This window comes from Lycorma delicatula, chromosome 10 (assembly GCF_047948215.1).
Source record: "Lycorma delicatula isolate Av1 chromosome 10, ASM4794821v1, whole genome shotgun sequence".
In the NCBI taxonomy this organism is placed as follows: domain Eukaryota; kingdom Metazoa; phylum Arthropoda; class Insecta; order Hemiptera; family Fulgoridae; genus Lycorma; species Lycorma delicatula.
This window is the reverse complement of record NC_134464.1, coordinates 75,533,526-75,548,261: the sequence shown is the minus strand read 5'-3', so window position 1 is coordinate 75,548,261 and position 14,736 is coordinate 75,533,526. Positions and strand designations below refer to the sequence as shown.

Below are 14,736 nucleotides of genomic sequence, written 5' to 3'. Positions count from 1 at the left end.
TTAAATTAAAACTATTAAAATTGGAATGGTAAACATAAAATAGAATTAAATAAAAATTGGAAAAAATTCATATTATAAAATGTATCTATCAAAAAGAAATAGAACAGATATAAACTAAGTAAAATTATTACTTTTCACGGGCACACAATTAACGTTTTTATTTCTAACAACTGGCATTGAAGGTTAATGTATACAACTGACATCAAAGCAAGAATAAGTTTTTTAAGATATTAGTTTCATAAAAATTTGACTTCAAACTAGTTCTAAAATTTGTGACTGAATGTAAATCAATAATCCAATTACATTTCTTCAAAATTAATTTTTAATTTTTACTTCAGTTTTGCTTCATTATGCTACTGTGCTGTCATAATTTTATGCGATTCTTAATCATAACACTTTAGAAATAACCTGCTTTTTGGATTAAAAATGTGGGTTTGGCATGTGACATCTTACACTTACTGATAAGTTCTGAAATAAAATCTCTTTAGAAGATAAAGAAAATATGTATCAAAATTTTATTCCCAGTCAGATCTACAAGTACAAGATTACCTGCAACTGTTGAGACATCTCATTTAAAAGATGCAAAAATTCTGCTGAATACATACAGGAAAAATAGAGACCATTAACATACTGTTAGTATTTTTAGCAAAGTACAGATTTGCAAAAGGATTTAAACAAAGATTTTTTTAATGTTTTAGTGAATATCTAGTACATTAAAAGAAGGGGTCTTCTTTTATTTCAATAGCAGAAATGTCCTGTAAGTTTGTTATATTCTTGTGAATTACCCTATACATATAATGTAAAACAAACCTCTAAAATTTCAATTTATGTGAAGAAAGTTCAACTGATGATCAGATTTAAAATAATATGTTTTTGGATAATTGTGTTGAAACAGATTAGTTGAAATAGTTCTAATTAAATTGGCTTCATACTTCTCAACAGATAATGTTAAAAAAATCTGAGATAATTATTTTTTATCGATACTTTTAATCAGGTCATGCTTGAGCACTAACTGTTTACTTTGGTGAAATTGAATAGATATTTGAATTTCACTTTTTATTATTCAAATTTGAAATATGTCTTGCTATTTTATATGTTTTTTTTAATACATAAATTTTACAATTTTTTTTAATTTTTTATTTCCTTTTTTTAGTAATAAAATTTTTATACTAATAAATTAGTTTATAGAAACAATCCTTCAAATGGTTATAAATAATCTATTTAAAACAAAACTAGTTATTTCCAGGATACTGAAGCAAAACTTATTGAATAAAAAATTATTCGTTTCATAAAAAAAAAATACATATGCGATTTTCCTTTATTAAGGTAAGTCTTTGAATTTGTATAAACCTTTTTAAAATAAAAAATAATTTTATATTGTTAATAAAGTCAAATTTATAATATTTTAATGTTTTATATGAATTAAATTATGATAAAGTTAAAATTTTTTGCAAATGGTCTACTGCATACAAAAAAAAAATACATCAATCTCCTTCAAATTGGTTTATATAAAATTAAGTGAAATAAACTAAACGATAAAAAAGTTGTGCAATTAAACTGAAATATAAACTGTAAGTGAATGTGGTGTTTTAATTTATTCATTGTTTATACTCTACTACTTGTAATCATTCTTTTTACAATGAACAATGGTGATTGCAAAAATATGTATTTTATAAAAATGATTAAAAATACAAAACTTATTTACAATCATAAAATAATTTATACGTATACAATGAATTATATACATTTAAAAAATTTTTATAAACATTACAATGAAATCTTCCATTATATATTCTTACTAATGAACAACTTAATTTTTATATTGATTTGGTTTTCTACTTTTGACAGTATTCGAAGACAGTTATTCAGAATGTTAATGTTATTCAGAATGAACTGCTATTTACGACTATAAAAAAGGATACTTAATTATAAGTGCACAACTTATTAAAAAATTAAGTTTTCACAGCTATTTGATACAATTCTCTATATTGGAGTGACGATTAACAACATGCTTTGTAATTTAGTACTTTCTAACCTATGACTACAACAATTTCAGGCAAAAGGTTGAAGACAAAAATGTGGGATAGATTTGGGTTAAAACAAGAACAAGAGGTTGTCAGTAGCTGTATGTGAATAGTATCCATGAACACTTAACACTTTGAACTCTAAATACTATTTGAAATTTTGAATACAAGTATTTGAGCCGCCACATAAAATCTGAATGTTTCTTACATCATGTCATGTGAAGAAAGCTGTTTTAAGCCCAGTAAACATTGCAGATGACAGAGAAGCAGTGGTCATAACAACGTATCCTTGCTTAGGGAATTAATTAGCTTTAAAATATTTAATCGTGTCACTGCCAAAAGTTTAGATGGAAAACTCTTTAGCACTTTGTTTTTGATTAAGAGCAGGCTTGACACTGAAATTTCAAATGGTAATTTTTTTAAAAAAGATCTGCAATAGCTGAAACATTAATAATGACTTAAGTAAAGAATAACTGTAAAAGGTACTAAAAATAAGTTCTATAAATGTATTCTTTCCTTTCATTTCCATTCTTTTTTTTTTGTAAATTTCTTGTGTTGGCTTAACATTTATTTTATTAGTTAATTTATTTAACATTTTGAATTCCATCCATTCAATTAAAGGACCTTGGACTTTCCCCTAGTACTGGTTGTTTTTAATACACTTCAGATCTTTATAAAAAAAAAATAGTTGCAAGCATGATACTAACATAAAACTAAATTTTCAAATTTTTTTTAAGTTTTATAATAAACAGTATATAAGGTATTTCATAAATAAATATATATATATATATATATTTTCTGTAATAGAGAAATGAAAAATACACTTGGGAAGTAAATTACTAATATTGTGATTTGAAAACCAGTTTGACATTTTGTATTTAAAAGAATTATTATCACTGATATCTACATCAATATCAAATTCCTTATCACTCCATTCTTTTCATATTTGTCCAAAATTGCATTATCAATACCTTATTGCCATAACAGTAACAAAGAAAATCACTTCCTTCAGCTACTGAATAAAACCTTTCTCCCAATGTGGAACTGGTATAACACTATTTAGCGGAATTATATATATATATATATATAATAATTAATACTGAATGTTGTCTAAGTTCTCAAAATTGTAAAATCTCAAAAAAATTTTTTACAAATGATATGGTTAAAGTTAAAATCTGAGAAATCCCATCACTCGTTAATTTCTATATCAGATCCTACATTAACTTTTCTGTACTAATTCTCTTGAAATTTGTACTAAATTATCTCATATCATCATAATGAGATGCTACACCAAGAACTGTTTAATTTTATTAAATATAACTACTGGTCATTAATAGCAATAGCTGATACTACATATAAAACAAGATTCATCAGATTCCTAGTTCAGCTTTAAACAAAAGAGGACATTCTAATCAAAATTATTATTATATATTTGCACCCCGTATAAAACAATTTTTATAGAATTTAAAAAAGAATTTGCAGAATTTAATTTAACGATATTAATGAAAAACTGAAATATAAATCACAGATTCATGTTTAACCTCCCTTTAAATGGTTTTACTGAATGATTTACATTTTAATTATATAAGGAATGGGTGAGAATTTTCTATAAGGTAAACCTTCACATGTCCCCTAAATTTATTCTTTCCATGACTGTTTAATACTCAGAGAATGAACAATTTTTGTAGCACATACTTGTGTTGATAAATGCAAAATCATTGATCAGTAAATGTGCAGTTTCCACTCTACATAAAAGTAACTAATCTCTCAAGGATTGTGATTACATGACTAAATGATTAAAATCTAAAAATTATTAGCTTTTAAACAAATAACATCAAGTTAATAAATTACTGAACAAGCCAGAAAGTACAGAGTTTCTGGCTATTAATAGGAGATTTCACTGCATATTAGTTAGCTTAAAAGATTTAAATTAGAAAAATAGAATTGTATCATTTCATTAACAATTTAAGTGCAATTAATATGTAAATATATGTTAAAAAATATATAATTAAAATTATGGCACTGCGTAAATATAGTAATTAATTAGAGAAATAAACTAAAACAAGTGATTGTGACAAAATTAGTGCTTTTATTTATTACCTCCCATTTCACAAACAGTAATTTAAACAAAAATTAAAATATACAAGAAAATAACAACAAAAATTTTCACTTTCATTAACTGCATAAATTAAAAAAAAAGAGAGAATGTTTAATAATTGTAGCTGTGACTAATTTTACAGAAAAATAAAATATCCACAATATTGTGCTTGTGCAATTCTAAAAAAAAAATTCACCATAAAATTAAAATGCAATAGTTTTAGCAATAATCTGTACAGAAATACATATTTTATAAACAGAAAACAAAGTGGAGCATAGTTATATAAATATTAAAAGAAAACTAAGTATTAAAAAATAAATTTAAAACAGTTTTTAATAAATTTATTTTTAGTTCATAACTAGACAGATTACAGAATATAAAATCATGTTGGTTGTAAAACAGCATATAGTAACTACAGCGAAAAGTAAATAATAAAATCTATACTTTTGTTTTTATTTAAATAGTATTAAATATATATTATGCTATATTATTTAGAAGTAATTTCTGATAAAAATAAATTAGAAAAATAACAGAATAGAAAGAAATATAGAAGTGCATAAAATTGACCTGTTATTAGATGACAACCGTGTGTGTTTGTTACTGGCCACCCAACTATTCCCTCTAATTATACTCATTATATTACTTTGGTAAAATAGATAAATGTAAAAATAAACATGATACCTAACATTTTGGCCAATTACTGTTTACAGAAATTTTTAGAAGTAAATATAACTGTAAGAAGATCAAGAGGAAGAAGGAAATGATGGTTAGATAAAAGAAAAACTAACTGAAAAAGAGTGAAGGTCCACAATCTGAAGAACAATTTCATTAAGAGAAGAGATGAGTTTCAAACCCTGGCTGAATTCCTGAGTTACTTAACTATAAGGCAGAAAAAAATTGAATTGTTTCAAAACAGCTTTTGTATAAGAAAAGTTCATTACATAACTAACATAATGCCTTTTCATTTCTGTTATTTTCACTTTTTATTAAAGTTTTGATAAAATTATAAAATTTAAAAAATGGCTGCTTGAAAATCTATTTATTGAAGTGTTAAAAAAATATTTAAGATGCTAACTTGAATATAAGTCTTCTTAATTTTTATAACTTTAATTTCCTTTGTACAATGAATTTCAGAAGAAATAAAAAATAATTTGTTTTTGTATGATATTTCAATGTTGAATAGATATTATTTATTTACTGTAAAATATTAAAAGGGAAATAAAAAAATTGTTTCTATATACATCAAAGAATTAAATATACAAAAAATAGATAATTATTCAGCTGCCAACAGAATGAAACAATTTTTTCACTTATTTTCAGATTATATTGCTCTGTAATAGGATAAAGCCCGCTTGCTGGAAAACTGCCTGCAGTTGAAAGCTGATCAGAATATATCACAGTAGCCCATTTATGAGATAGTATCATCAATTAAACTTCAATGATCAATAATACAAGCACTTAAACCAATTCTTTATAACTCCTTACATGTATTAATTAAAAATGGAACAGAACTCAAACGACAAGAATGGAACTGAATTTTCTAGGCAAAAGTCAGATAATTTATTTATACATTTTAAACTTTTTCTTTAATCCTATTAGATTGTATTGAAAACTTTCTTCAACTATTGATATTACATGTAATTTAATGAAAATACTTAAAAAAAAAGCATTAAATAAACGTTTTTAAACACTTTAATCTTTGAAAATTACAAAAAATACTTTTTACTGAAATAATATTTATACAAAAACCACTTTTTATAGCCTATTATCTTAAAATAAATAAGTCATTGTATATAGTTTGTGAATATATATGTTTCAAATCTCCTTCTAAACCAGACTGATTTCAACCAAAGTTGGGACAATTATTATTTAATAAAATGAGAACCTTAAAACATTATAAAATGTTAAAATTCTGGAACAAATGTTAAATTTCTGGAAAAAATTCTGGAATGTTCCAGAAACACTCGCACTTCGGAATGCTCACCAAAACACCTTTTTATCCAAGCTCCACCAGGAAAGACAAAAAACATTGTTTACACGCAAGCATTGGATTAGTCTAAGTCATTGCAGCTTTGAACTCTGTTGTGCTGTAGTTTGAAAGCTAAGCTTATTTGAATGTATAATGTGCATTTCTGCATATTTGTATAGTTGCATTATTTGAGTATGTGATGAATTTGTATTTATTTGTGTATGCTGCCATCTAACAATTCAATATATTTCCTCTACTTGGGCACAGTCAGGCAAGCATCACATTTGTTTAAGAATGGTATCAGATAGAGCTTCGTATTGTATTTTAAAGTTACTAATTACTAATAAATTAAGTTTATACAATTAACAAACTAGTTTGGTTATTCTAACTTGGTAGCAGAGCATGGTTATATAAATGAATAGTATGTAAGAAACATTACGTGGCTATTGAAAGTAAAAATAAGAAAAGCTCTTTTCTGATGAAAAAGCTAAGCAAAATAGCATATATAAAAATTGATCAGACTGAATATTCAAATTGAAAAAAGGAATTCTCAATTTTTTTGGAATTTAAAAACTACAACATTGATGTGTGAAAAACAGCTGATATTAAAGCTACAAATTACATCTATAGCGCCATTTTGAATAAACAACTGGAATATATCAGTAAATCTGATTCATCGTATAAGATTACGAAAATGCTTGATGAAATGAATTGAAAGAATCTATGCAATACAAATAATATGTAGAAATAATCTTGAAAGTATCAAAATAAAAAATTTGTCAAAAGTTGCATAATTTTTTTATGAATTTGAGAAAGCAATAAATGAGCTCTTAACGATCGGTGCAAATCCCAGAACAAAAGAAACTAATATACATGCTGAAACTACTTCTATCATATTATAATTATATTGGAGGTTTAATTGATGTAATTATCAATCATGTAAGGTGAAAGACCACATTAGGGTTAGTCAATGTTTTAAATGTCTTGGAGTTGGGCATGTAGCAAAATTTTGTAAGGAGGAGATTTATTCATACTGCTCTAAGGAAGGGCATCATGTTTATAGTTGTTCAGTTAAAAAGGAGGGTCACTCACCAACTTGTGCAAATTGTTTCAAGTTTTGAAAGCCGGCTGGACAGGATAGTAAGTTGAGTGATTGTCCTGTGTACAAGCGGGCACAGGACTTATTAATTACTCAAATTTATAAATAAATTGTTTGGAATTTTACGTGAGTTGTCTTTTTGTTTTAATTTTTATTTTACTTTAGTCTTGTATGTTTTACTTGTTGGTTATGTTGTTCTCTTTAGTGTTCTTTCTTTTACAGAGTTTTCTTTAATGTTCTGTTGTTCATATTTTTGGTTTTTAAATTTGTTTTATTTCATACTATGTTCTGTTCTTTTCAACTTACATTTGATTATCAGTTTTGGTATTAGGTTTAGTGTTTCTCTGTTTGGGCTTGGCGCTTTGTGTTGGACTCATTCTGCTGTCAGGTAAGTAGCTTTCAGCTCAATCGCATGGTCTTATTTAAGACTTGTATAATGTGTGTAGGATCCGTTTAGTAGTAGAACTACGTGGCATCCTGACTGAGGCAAGATTAAATATGTCTTGAGGCCTTTCACATGACCTCTGGTAAAGCCCCTAAGGGCTAGGCAAGGAGAGGGTGGTGTGGCGATTGGATCCTTCATGATGTGAGTGTCTTTCCTTTTGGAGTCAGGATGTATAATCCGAAGAAGATAGAATAACTGAATACCTGAGAAGTAAAATACGGTTGAAATCAATTGAAGAAAAAATCAAATGAAGCAAATCAAAGGATTTATTCCTACTGAATCAAAAGGAAAATTTTTTCATTGCGGTAGTCAGATAAAATATTAATCCCAAATAGTTATCAAACAAGGGCATCAGAATTCACAATGTAAAAAATCACTAAAATAAAAACAATTGTCTATTTTTATAGCAGAAACTAACAGATGAGAAATATGAAAAAAAAAAACAATGGAGAAAAGTATGACTCAAATAAAATGACAGAGTAACATTAAAAAATAAATAAGAAAATATTATCACATATTGTTCAGGTTTTTTTTTATAAAATTGATTTTTAATAATCTTCATTTTTAATAATTAAACTAAATTTCTTTTGATATTTATACTCTTTATAAAACATTATTTGGGTTAAATATTTATTTTTTTGTATAAAAACAAAAAATCAGATGAAATTAGAAAACAATTTTTACTTTCCTGACATCACAGTTCTAGAGCTAATCTGCAAGAAGTAAAGTATCAAGACTCTCCATTTGGGAGTCAAGTGAATTTCTGCCAAAAATTCAAATGAGAAAAAAATCACAAAAAAATGAAAACAGGGAATCTTTTACAGAAATAGTTAAGCTTCTTATGAAAGGTCACAACTTTTCATTCATTAAAAAAAAAAAAACCAGTAATACCACGTTGTTATGCGCTTTTCTTTACATAAAAGTTATTCCCATTATTAAATATTCACTAATTACATGTCTGAATGTTTTTACTCTGTTCTCATTATGCAAAATAAAACTGCCATTTTTATTCTTCTCTGATAGTAAGCAGGTATACATTTCATCTATATTTTGTCAGATGGTGCAAGCTATCAGGGTTCAGAAAATACTAGGATATGTATCAAAAGGTTATTATGAAAATACTGTTTAAAAAATTATACATATAACATAATAATGATAATGATTAATTATTAACAAAAATAATAAGGTAATTATACTTTTTTTGTATTATTATGATGAAGGGTAAACATAGTAAAATTACAATCAGCATGTCTATGATAAATTCCAATTAAATGGAAATTATAAATTTAAGTTACAATGAAATTATTTTTGTTTCGATTAACTATATTAAAACTAGGCAGATTAAGCAAAACAGAGGTGCATTTAAAATTAAAAGATTTATATATTTTTTGTATTCTTCTATTTTATGTTTTTTTACATAAAAATTTACAACAAAGTAAGCTATGATTACACGTGTTTCAACATATTGAATTTCAAATCATGCTAATTTTGTATTTAAGAATTAAAAGTAATTGCAGTGAGTGTAATGTAGTGGAAAATGAATTACGTGCTTTAACTGGGTGTTGTAATTTTTGAAGACAGTGGTTTTGTTGTTGATAATGATAGACAACGACAATCAGTACTGGGAGTATAAGGAAAATGACAACTAAAATCTAAAGGTGGTGATCTCAGTGGCAGAGTGGTAGCGTTTAGGCCTTTCATCCAGAGGTCCATCCAACCAGAGGTTGTCATAAAAAATTGTTCTTGATTATAAAAAAAGGTAATTTTTATGTATCACAACCCCCCAAAAAAAAAACAATTTTAGTAAAAAGTTAGTGAATCTTCTTATCACCTCACAAAAAACCGCCCCCCGCAAAACAATTATTTTGATATAAAAAAATATATTACAAGGATACTGCAACAGTGCTAACAATTTGTATCAAGTAATTGTAACAATATTTCATAATGGCAGCGTATCCAGATCAAATGTTACACTTGTGTGCGGAGAAAACATATTGGGTTTTCAGATAGACAATTTAAACATTCATAAAGATAAACAGCCAAGAAATTCAAGAGATATGTATACATTTTTCAAGATATAACAAAAATAAACAATATCAAAACCATCAAAAAAACAATTTCAGTGTAAAAGTGTTAAGTGAATCTCCCTATCATCCCAAAAAAAAAACATTTTTAGTCAAAAAATTGTTTGTCCTGAATACCAACAAAACTCTCGAGTCAAACTGACATGCCTAATGTAATTTTTTCTTAGCTTCAGACATTATTAATTATGCCCGTGAATGAGTCTTCTTTCTTTATGTGACAGTAAATGCGAAAAAATCAGACGCGTTTCAATTACTATTATAAATTTCCTTGACCTCTTCTTCACTGTTATTTACCTCCTTCACTTGTGGTCTTTTTTTCACAAAAGAAAAAATCCAGTGAAGCGACTATTTAAAAAAGTATTGTCAACCATGATATTTTATGGGCCTAAAAATTATGCAAGAACAAAATTGCCAGTATTTGGGTTCTTTCACCCAAAAAAGAAAAATAATGTTTGCTTTTTTTTTTGTCTTCAGTCATTTGACTGGTTTGATGTAGCTCTCCAAGATTCCCTATCTAGTGCAATCCTCCTCTATGAATCATGAGACCTTGCCGTTGGTGAGGGGGCTTGAGTGCTCAGGGATACAGAGTAGCTGGACCGAAGGTGCAACCATATCGGAGAGGTATCTGTTGAGAGCCAGACTAAGGAATGATTCCTGAAAGAGGGCAGCAGCTCTTTCAGTAGTTGTTAGGGGCGTGAGTCACAATGGCTTAAACGGCCATATCAATATCACTCAGTCCTCTGAGTACTGCGCAGCTGAAAGCAATGGAAAACTACAGCTGTTTTTTTTTTTCCAAGAAAATGTGGCTCTCTGCATTTTCACTTAACAATGTTTGCTAACATTAAGATAAAAAAAAAAACAATCTTTGACAAATATAAACATAGAAAAAATTGCCCCAAGGTGGTGAATTTTTGTAATTTTTTTCAAATTTTTGCACCCTTTAATTTATTAAATACTTGTTATTTGTATTTGAAGCAAATAATCTTGTTTTAGAGAAGTTTGAGAGTAGCAAATAGGATTCAGTTTCTCTTAATATCAAATTTTTTCAGATTCCAGACTAACAATTGTTTTTTTGAGGATATCTTAATACTGTTAAGTGTTTTTTGGGGGAGTTTGTATTATTCACCATTTTTATTTATAACATTCTGTATTTTTTGATATTCAGAACAGACAACTGCGTTTTGGGCTTCTGTTTAACTAAAAATGTTTTTTGAGGGGGGAGATAAGACATTCACTATTACACTGAAAATGTTTTTGTGGTAGTTGTGATAGTAATCAATCGAAAAATGGGGTATGGGTTTTTTCATTTCTCGATGTTTCATGACCCAGGGACCCCCCACCAAAAATAAAAGTATGGGTGGGGGGGTAATATTCATGTGTATGTATGTATGTAGGCATGTTTGAAGCTTAATAACTTTTGATTGGACAAACCAATTTTGTACAGATTCATGTAGGTGATGCAATTAGTTGATGAAACTTTGTGGTCAATATCTCCAGAGGGTGGGATAGATATTTTTTGGGGTCAATTTTCTCAAAATCTTGCAAACATAACCCTACTTTATATTAAGCTCAGACTATGCACACTTGGTTAATTTTCCTTTTGTAAAAAAAATTTTGCTTTCTTCAAAAAAAAAATTTTTCTCCAAAATTCCCCTTCCCCTAAAACTGAAAAAAATTATTTTTATTTATTGCATATTTACGAAATGAATCTTTTTTAACATCTTCCGAAGTAATACAAGTGACCCCCCCAAAAAAAATACTGGCAGTGGAAGAGCCAAATAAGTTCAAAAATATTGATTTTTTGAATGCTTTAAAACTTTTGTTGGTTTATTTCCATGTATCATTGTTTTTCCACTATATAAGAATAAATAGCCAATGCCAGAAGAGTATTAATACAATTTTGTTGTCACCTTTTTTTTGTACTAATTAAGTAAATGTTAATTTCTAATAAAATCTCAATATTGAAGGAAGTAAATATTTTGGTGCTTATGTTAATGTCTTTAAGATTTGTTTAATCATGGGTTTGCAACTATGAATCTATAAAATGACAAATGTAGAGATGTTAGCTAGACTTTTTATAAAATTATAATTAAAAAAATAAATTAATACAGTAATTTATTATTTTCAAGATAGTATTTTATCTTTTAAAGCTATTAAAAATTATTACTAAAAGAAAGATATAGTTATAAAAATACTTAAATATTACATTTTGTAAAAAGTGGTAAGAGTAATAACAGTAAGTAAATATATGTAATAATATATTAATGATGATAATATTTAATAACTACACTTAATAAATGCTCCACTCTGTTGTTCTTGTAAGTATTATGCAAAGCATGGACAACAACAAAATACTGGCAAAACAACAGGTAAATTAAAACAAGGCGTGAAATAATTGTAATGTCAATATTTCAACCAGAATCAAGCATTGATGTAAGTCGAGAGACTTGATCACGCATGTCCGTTATACTGTCTTTTAACTGAACTATTGTAGATAATGCTTTTGGTACGCCTTTTTCTCTAAGATGTAGTTTCATATCGCCTAAAAAAAACAAAGAAAAAAATGGTAAATATTTTTGTGTCATTTTTAATGAAGAGAATATTCTTTTATGTATTAATTTTTTAATTGGATAAAAATGGATAAATTATTCTCATCTGAAAACCATGACCAGCAATGTCATGACCAAACCAACAATAACCATGTAATTATTTTTCAGAAATATTGTAAATCAAAAACATAAAAGGATACAAATGAGATTTTGGTATACAGCAAATATAAACAGAATTTTATTGTTCTTTCTCATGAATGGAAGAAATAATTAATCCAAGATGGATGTAAAAATAAAAACAAGTAATGCAAACGTAAAAAACAAACTGGTACGAGCAAGAAGAGCTTTCATGCAAAAAGTCTACTTAGTAAAAAATACAGATCTAAGAAAGAAATCCTTAAAAATATTTATATACACTGATATGATGGTTAAACATCAACAATAGGAAAACAAAAAGAATAAAGGCCTTTTAAGTGTGGTTTTACAGGAGGCAATTATCCGGGTCAATAAAATTTGAGATAAAGAGGTCTTGAGGTCTTAAGAAAAATAGGAGTAGAAATAAGTTTGTAGCAAAATATTGTTAAGAGATGAAATACATTGGTAGCCCATGTATTAAGACATCCAGGTTTAGTTAATTTAGTGGCTGATTATGTTAGTACTTAAAGCTAGATGTTAATCTGGATTTGAATATCTGTTAGCTTGGCATTTTTCATAAGATAAAAAATTCATATTTCATCCAAAAATAAAAATTATGACAATTTCTATATATTGGCTGCAATACCAGTTACTTATGTCCTGTAAAAGAATTTACAGTGAAGTGTCCTATTATCTCCTTGATTTCCCTTCTGTGCAGTACAGCTCCTAGATAGTTGGTAAAAAAAGTTATAATTTACCATTACTTTGGTGTGATACCAGCTGTATAGGATTGGTACAGTTGTGGCCTAAATAAGATAAGACATTTGCACACACCTCACAACACTTCTAAAGTAACACAAATAGTTCTATCAATAACTGATGAATAGTGTTATAAAAGGCAAAATCTTACAAGATAAAAGTATACAGTAATACACTAGTGTAAATGCAAATACAATGGGAATATTGTAACACACAAAAATGACATGCATTAAAAAAATATCGCAGCCAATGTGTTAAGCAGATATCAAATTGTAATTGTGGGCATAAATAAATGAAAGTTATTAAAAACTAATAATTAGTTCAAAGGTTTGACAATATATAAATATATTATTTTTTTAAAAGAAATTCTTTTAATAACCATATTCCTCTGCACCAATACAAATTAATTTCATATGAAGCAAGTCATTTTATTTAAATTATTCTGTAATTACAGTTGATCTATTATATAAATTAATATATATATATATATATATATATATATATATATATATATATATATATATATTAATACTGTATACTAAATGTATACATATATATATGTATACATTTAGTTTGTCATAATGTTTAATACATGATTACATTTGAATATTATATATACAGTTATTTTACTTTTGATATATATATAATATATATATATATATATATATATTCCTTATTACATAAATGCACACGCTCAAAATTCATTATCAATTAAATGCACAGATTCCCTAGTGTTACAAAAAACTTATGTTTCTATATCATATATTGCAGATAAAATTTATTTATTTACTTGAACTGACAACAACAAATTAATTGCCAATTAATTGTTTTTTTTTTCTTAATGAGAACATGAATTTTTTAGTCCAATAAAAATGCCAAGCCTGATCGGGATTTGAACCCAGAACCTACCAGATAAAGGTAAAGAAGAAAGGTAAAGAAGTTACCAGTAATAATAACAATTATAGAATAAAAAAATAAAAAACATTGTAATTTCAAAACATACAAAATCAACAAAGTTTAATCATGAATTAAAGTAATACTAACATACCTGAAGTAGCAAGCTGACCGATAACAGCCAAAAGGTTTAGGAAGACTTCTCTTTCAATACTAGGATTAATAAGAGCAACTATTCTATCACCGACTTTTGCTTCTAATAAATATGGTTCAGCATCAGACAATCGCATAGATGCAAGTATACTTAATGCCAATAATGCTTCACTTTGCATAACAGCATGTTCTGCGGTTATCATAGCAACTAGCTGGGTCACAGCACCAGTTGAAACCATACATCCCATAACTTCTCTATCTCTGAAATTCACAAAAACATTTAAAATTGTAAAAAATACCTGACCAGCACATTTTTCTTGTTTAATTTGTCGATCTTAATTATTTCCAATGTCTTAGAAGATTTGATGGATTATTTATGTCATAAAATAAAAATTTGGGTTCCATTACAGATGTGATTAAGATTTCACTGAATAAATCTAATTAAATAATAAGTTTAGTTCAATCCTGACTGAGGATGCGGGATCCTGTAAAGTATTTTCATGATAAAATTAAGGTTCAATATTTCT

General features: G+C 27.0%; 1 protein-coding gene across 1 annotated transcript in view; it reads right to left on the bottom strand.

Moving 5' to 3' along the window:
- Nucleotides 1-4,114: 4,114 nt before the first annotated feature.
- The window catches only part of vimar (visceral mesodermal armadillo-repeats), a 64,436-nt gene continuing 53,814 nt past the window's right edge, over nucleotides 4,115-14,736 (bottom strand). Inside the window, exons 12-13 of the mRNA XM_075376860.1 lie at nucleotides 14,211-14,470; nucleotides 4,115-12,261 (exon numbers count right to left, since the gene is read on the bottom strand). Coding sequence (XP_075232975.1) covers nucleotides 12,131-12,261; nucleotides 14,211-14,470 — 391 coding nt within the window. The 3' untranslated portion in view covers nucleotides 4,115-12,130. The remainder of the gene's footprint in view (nucleotides 12,262-14,210; nucleotides 14,471-14,736) is intronic.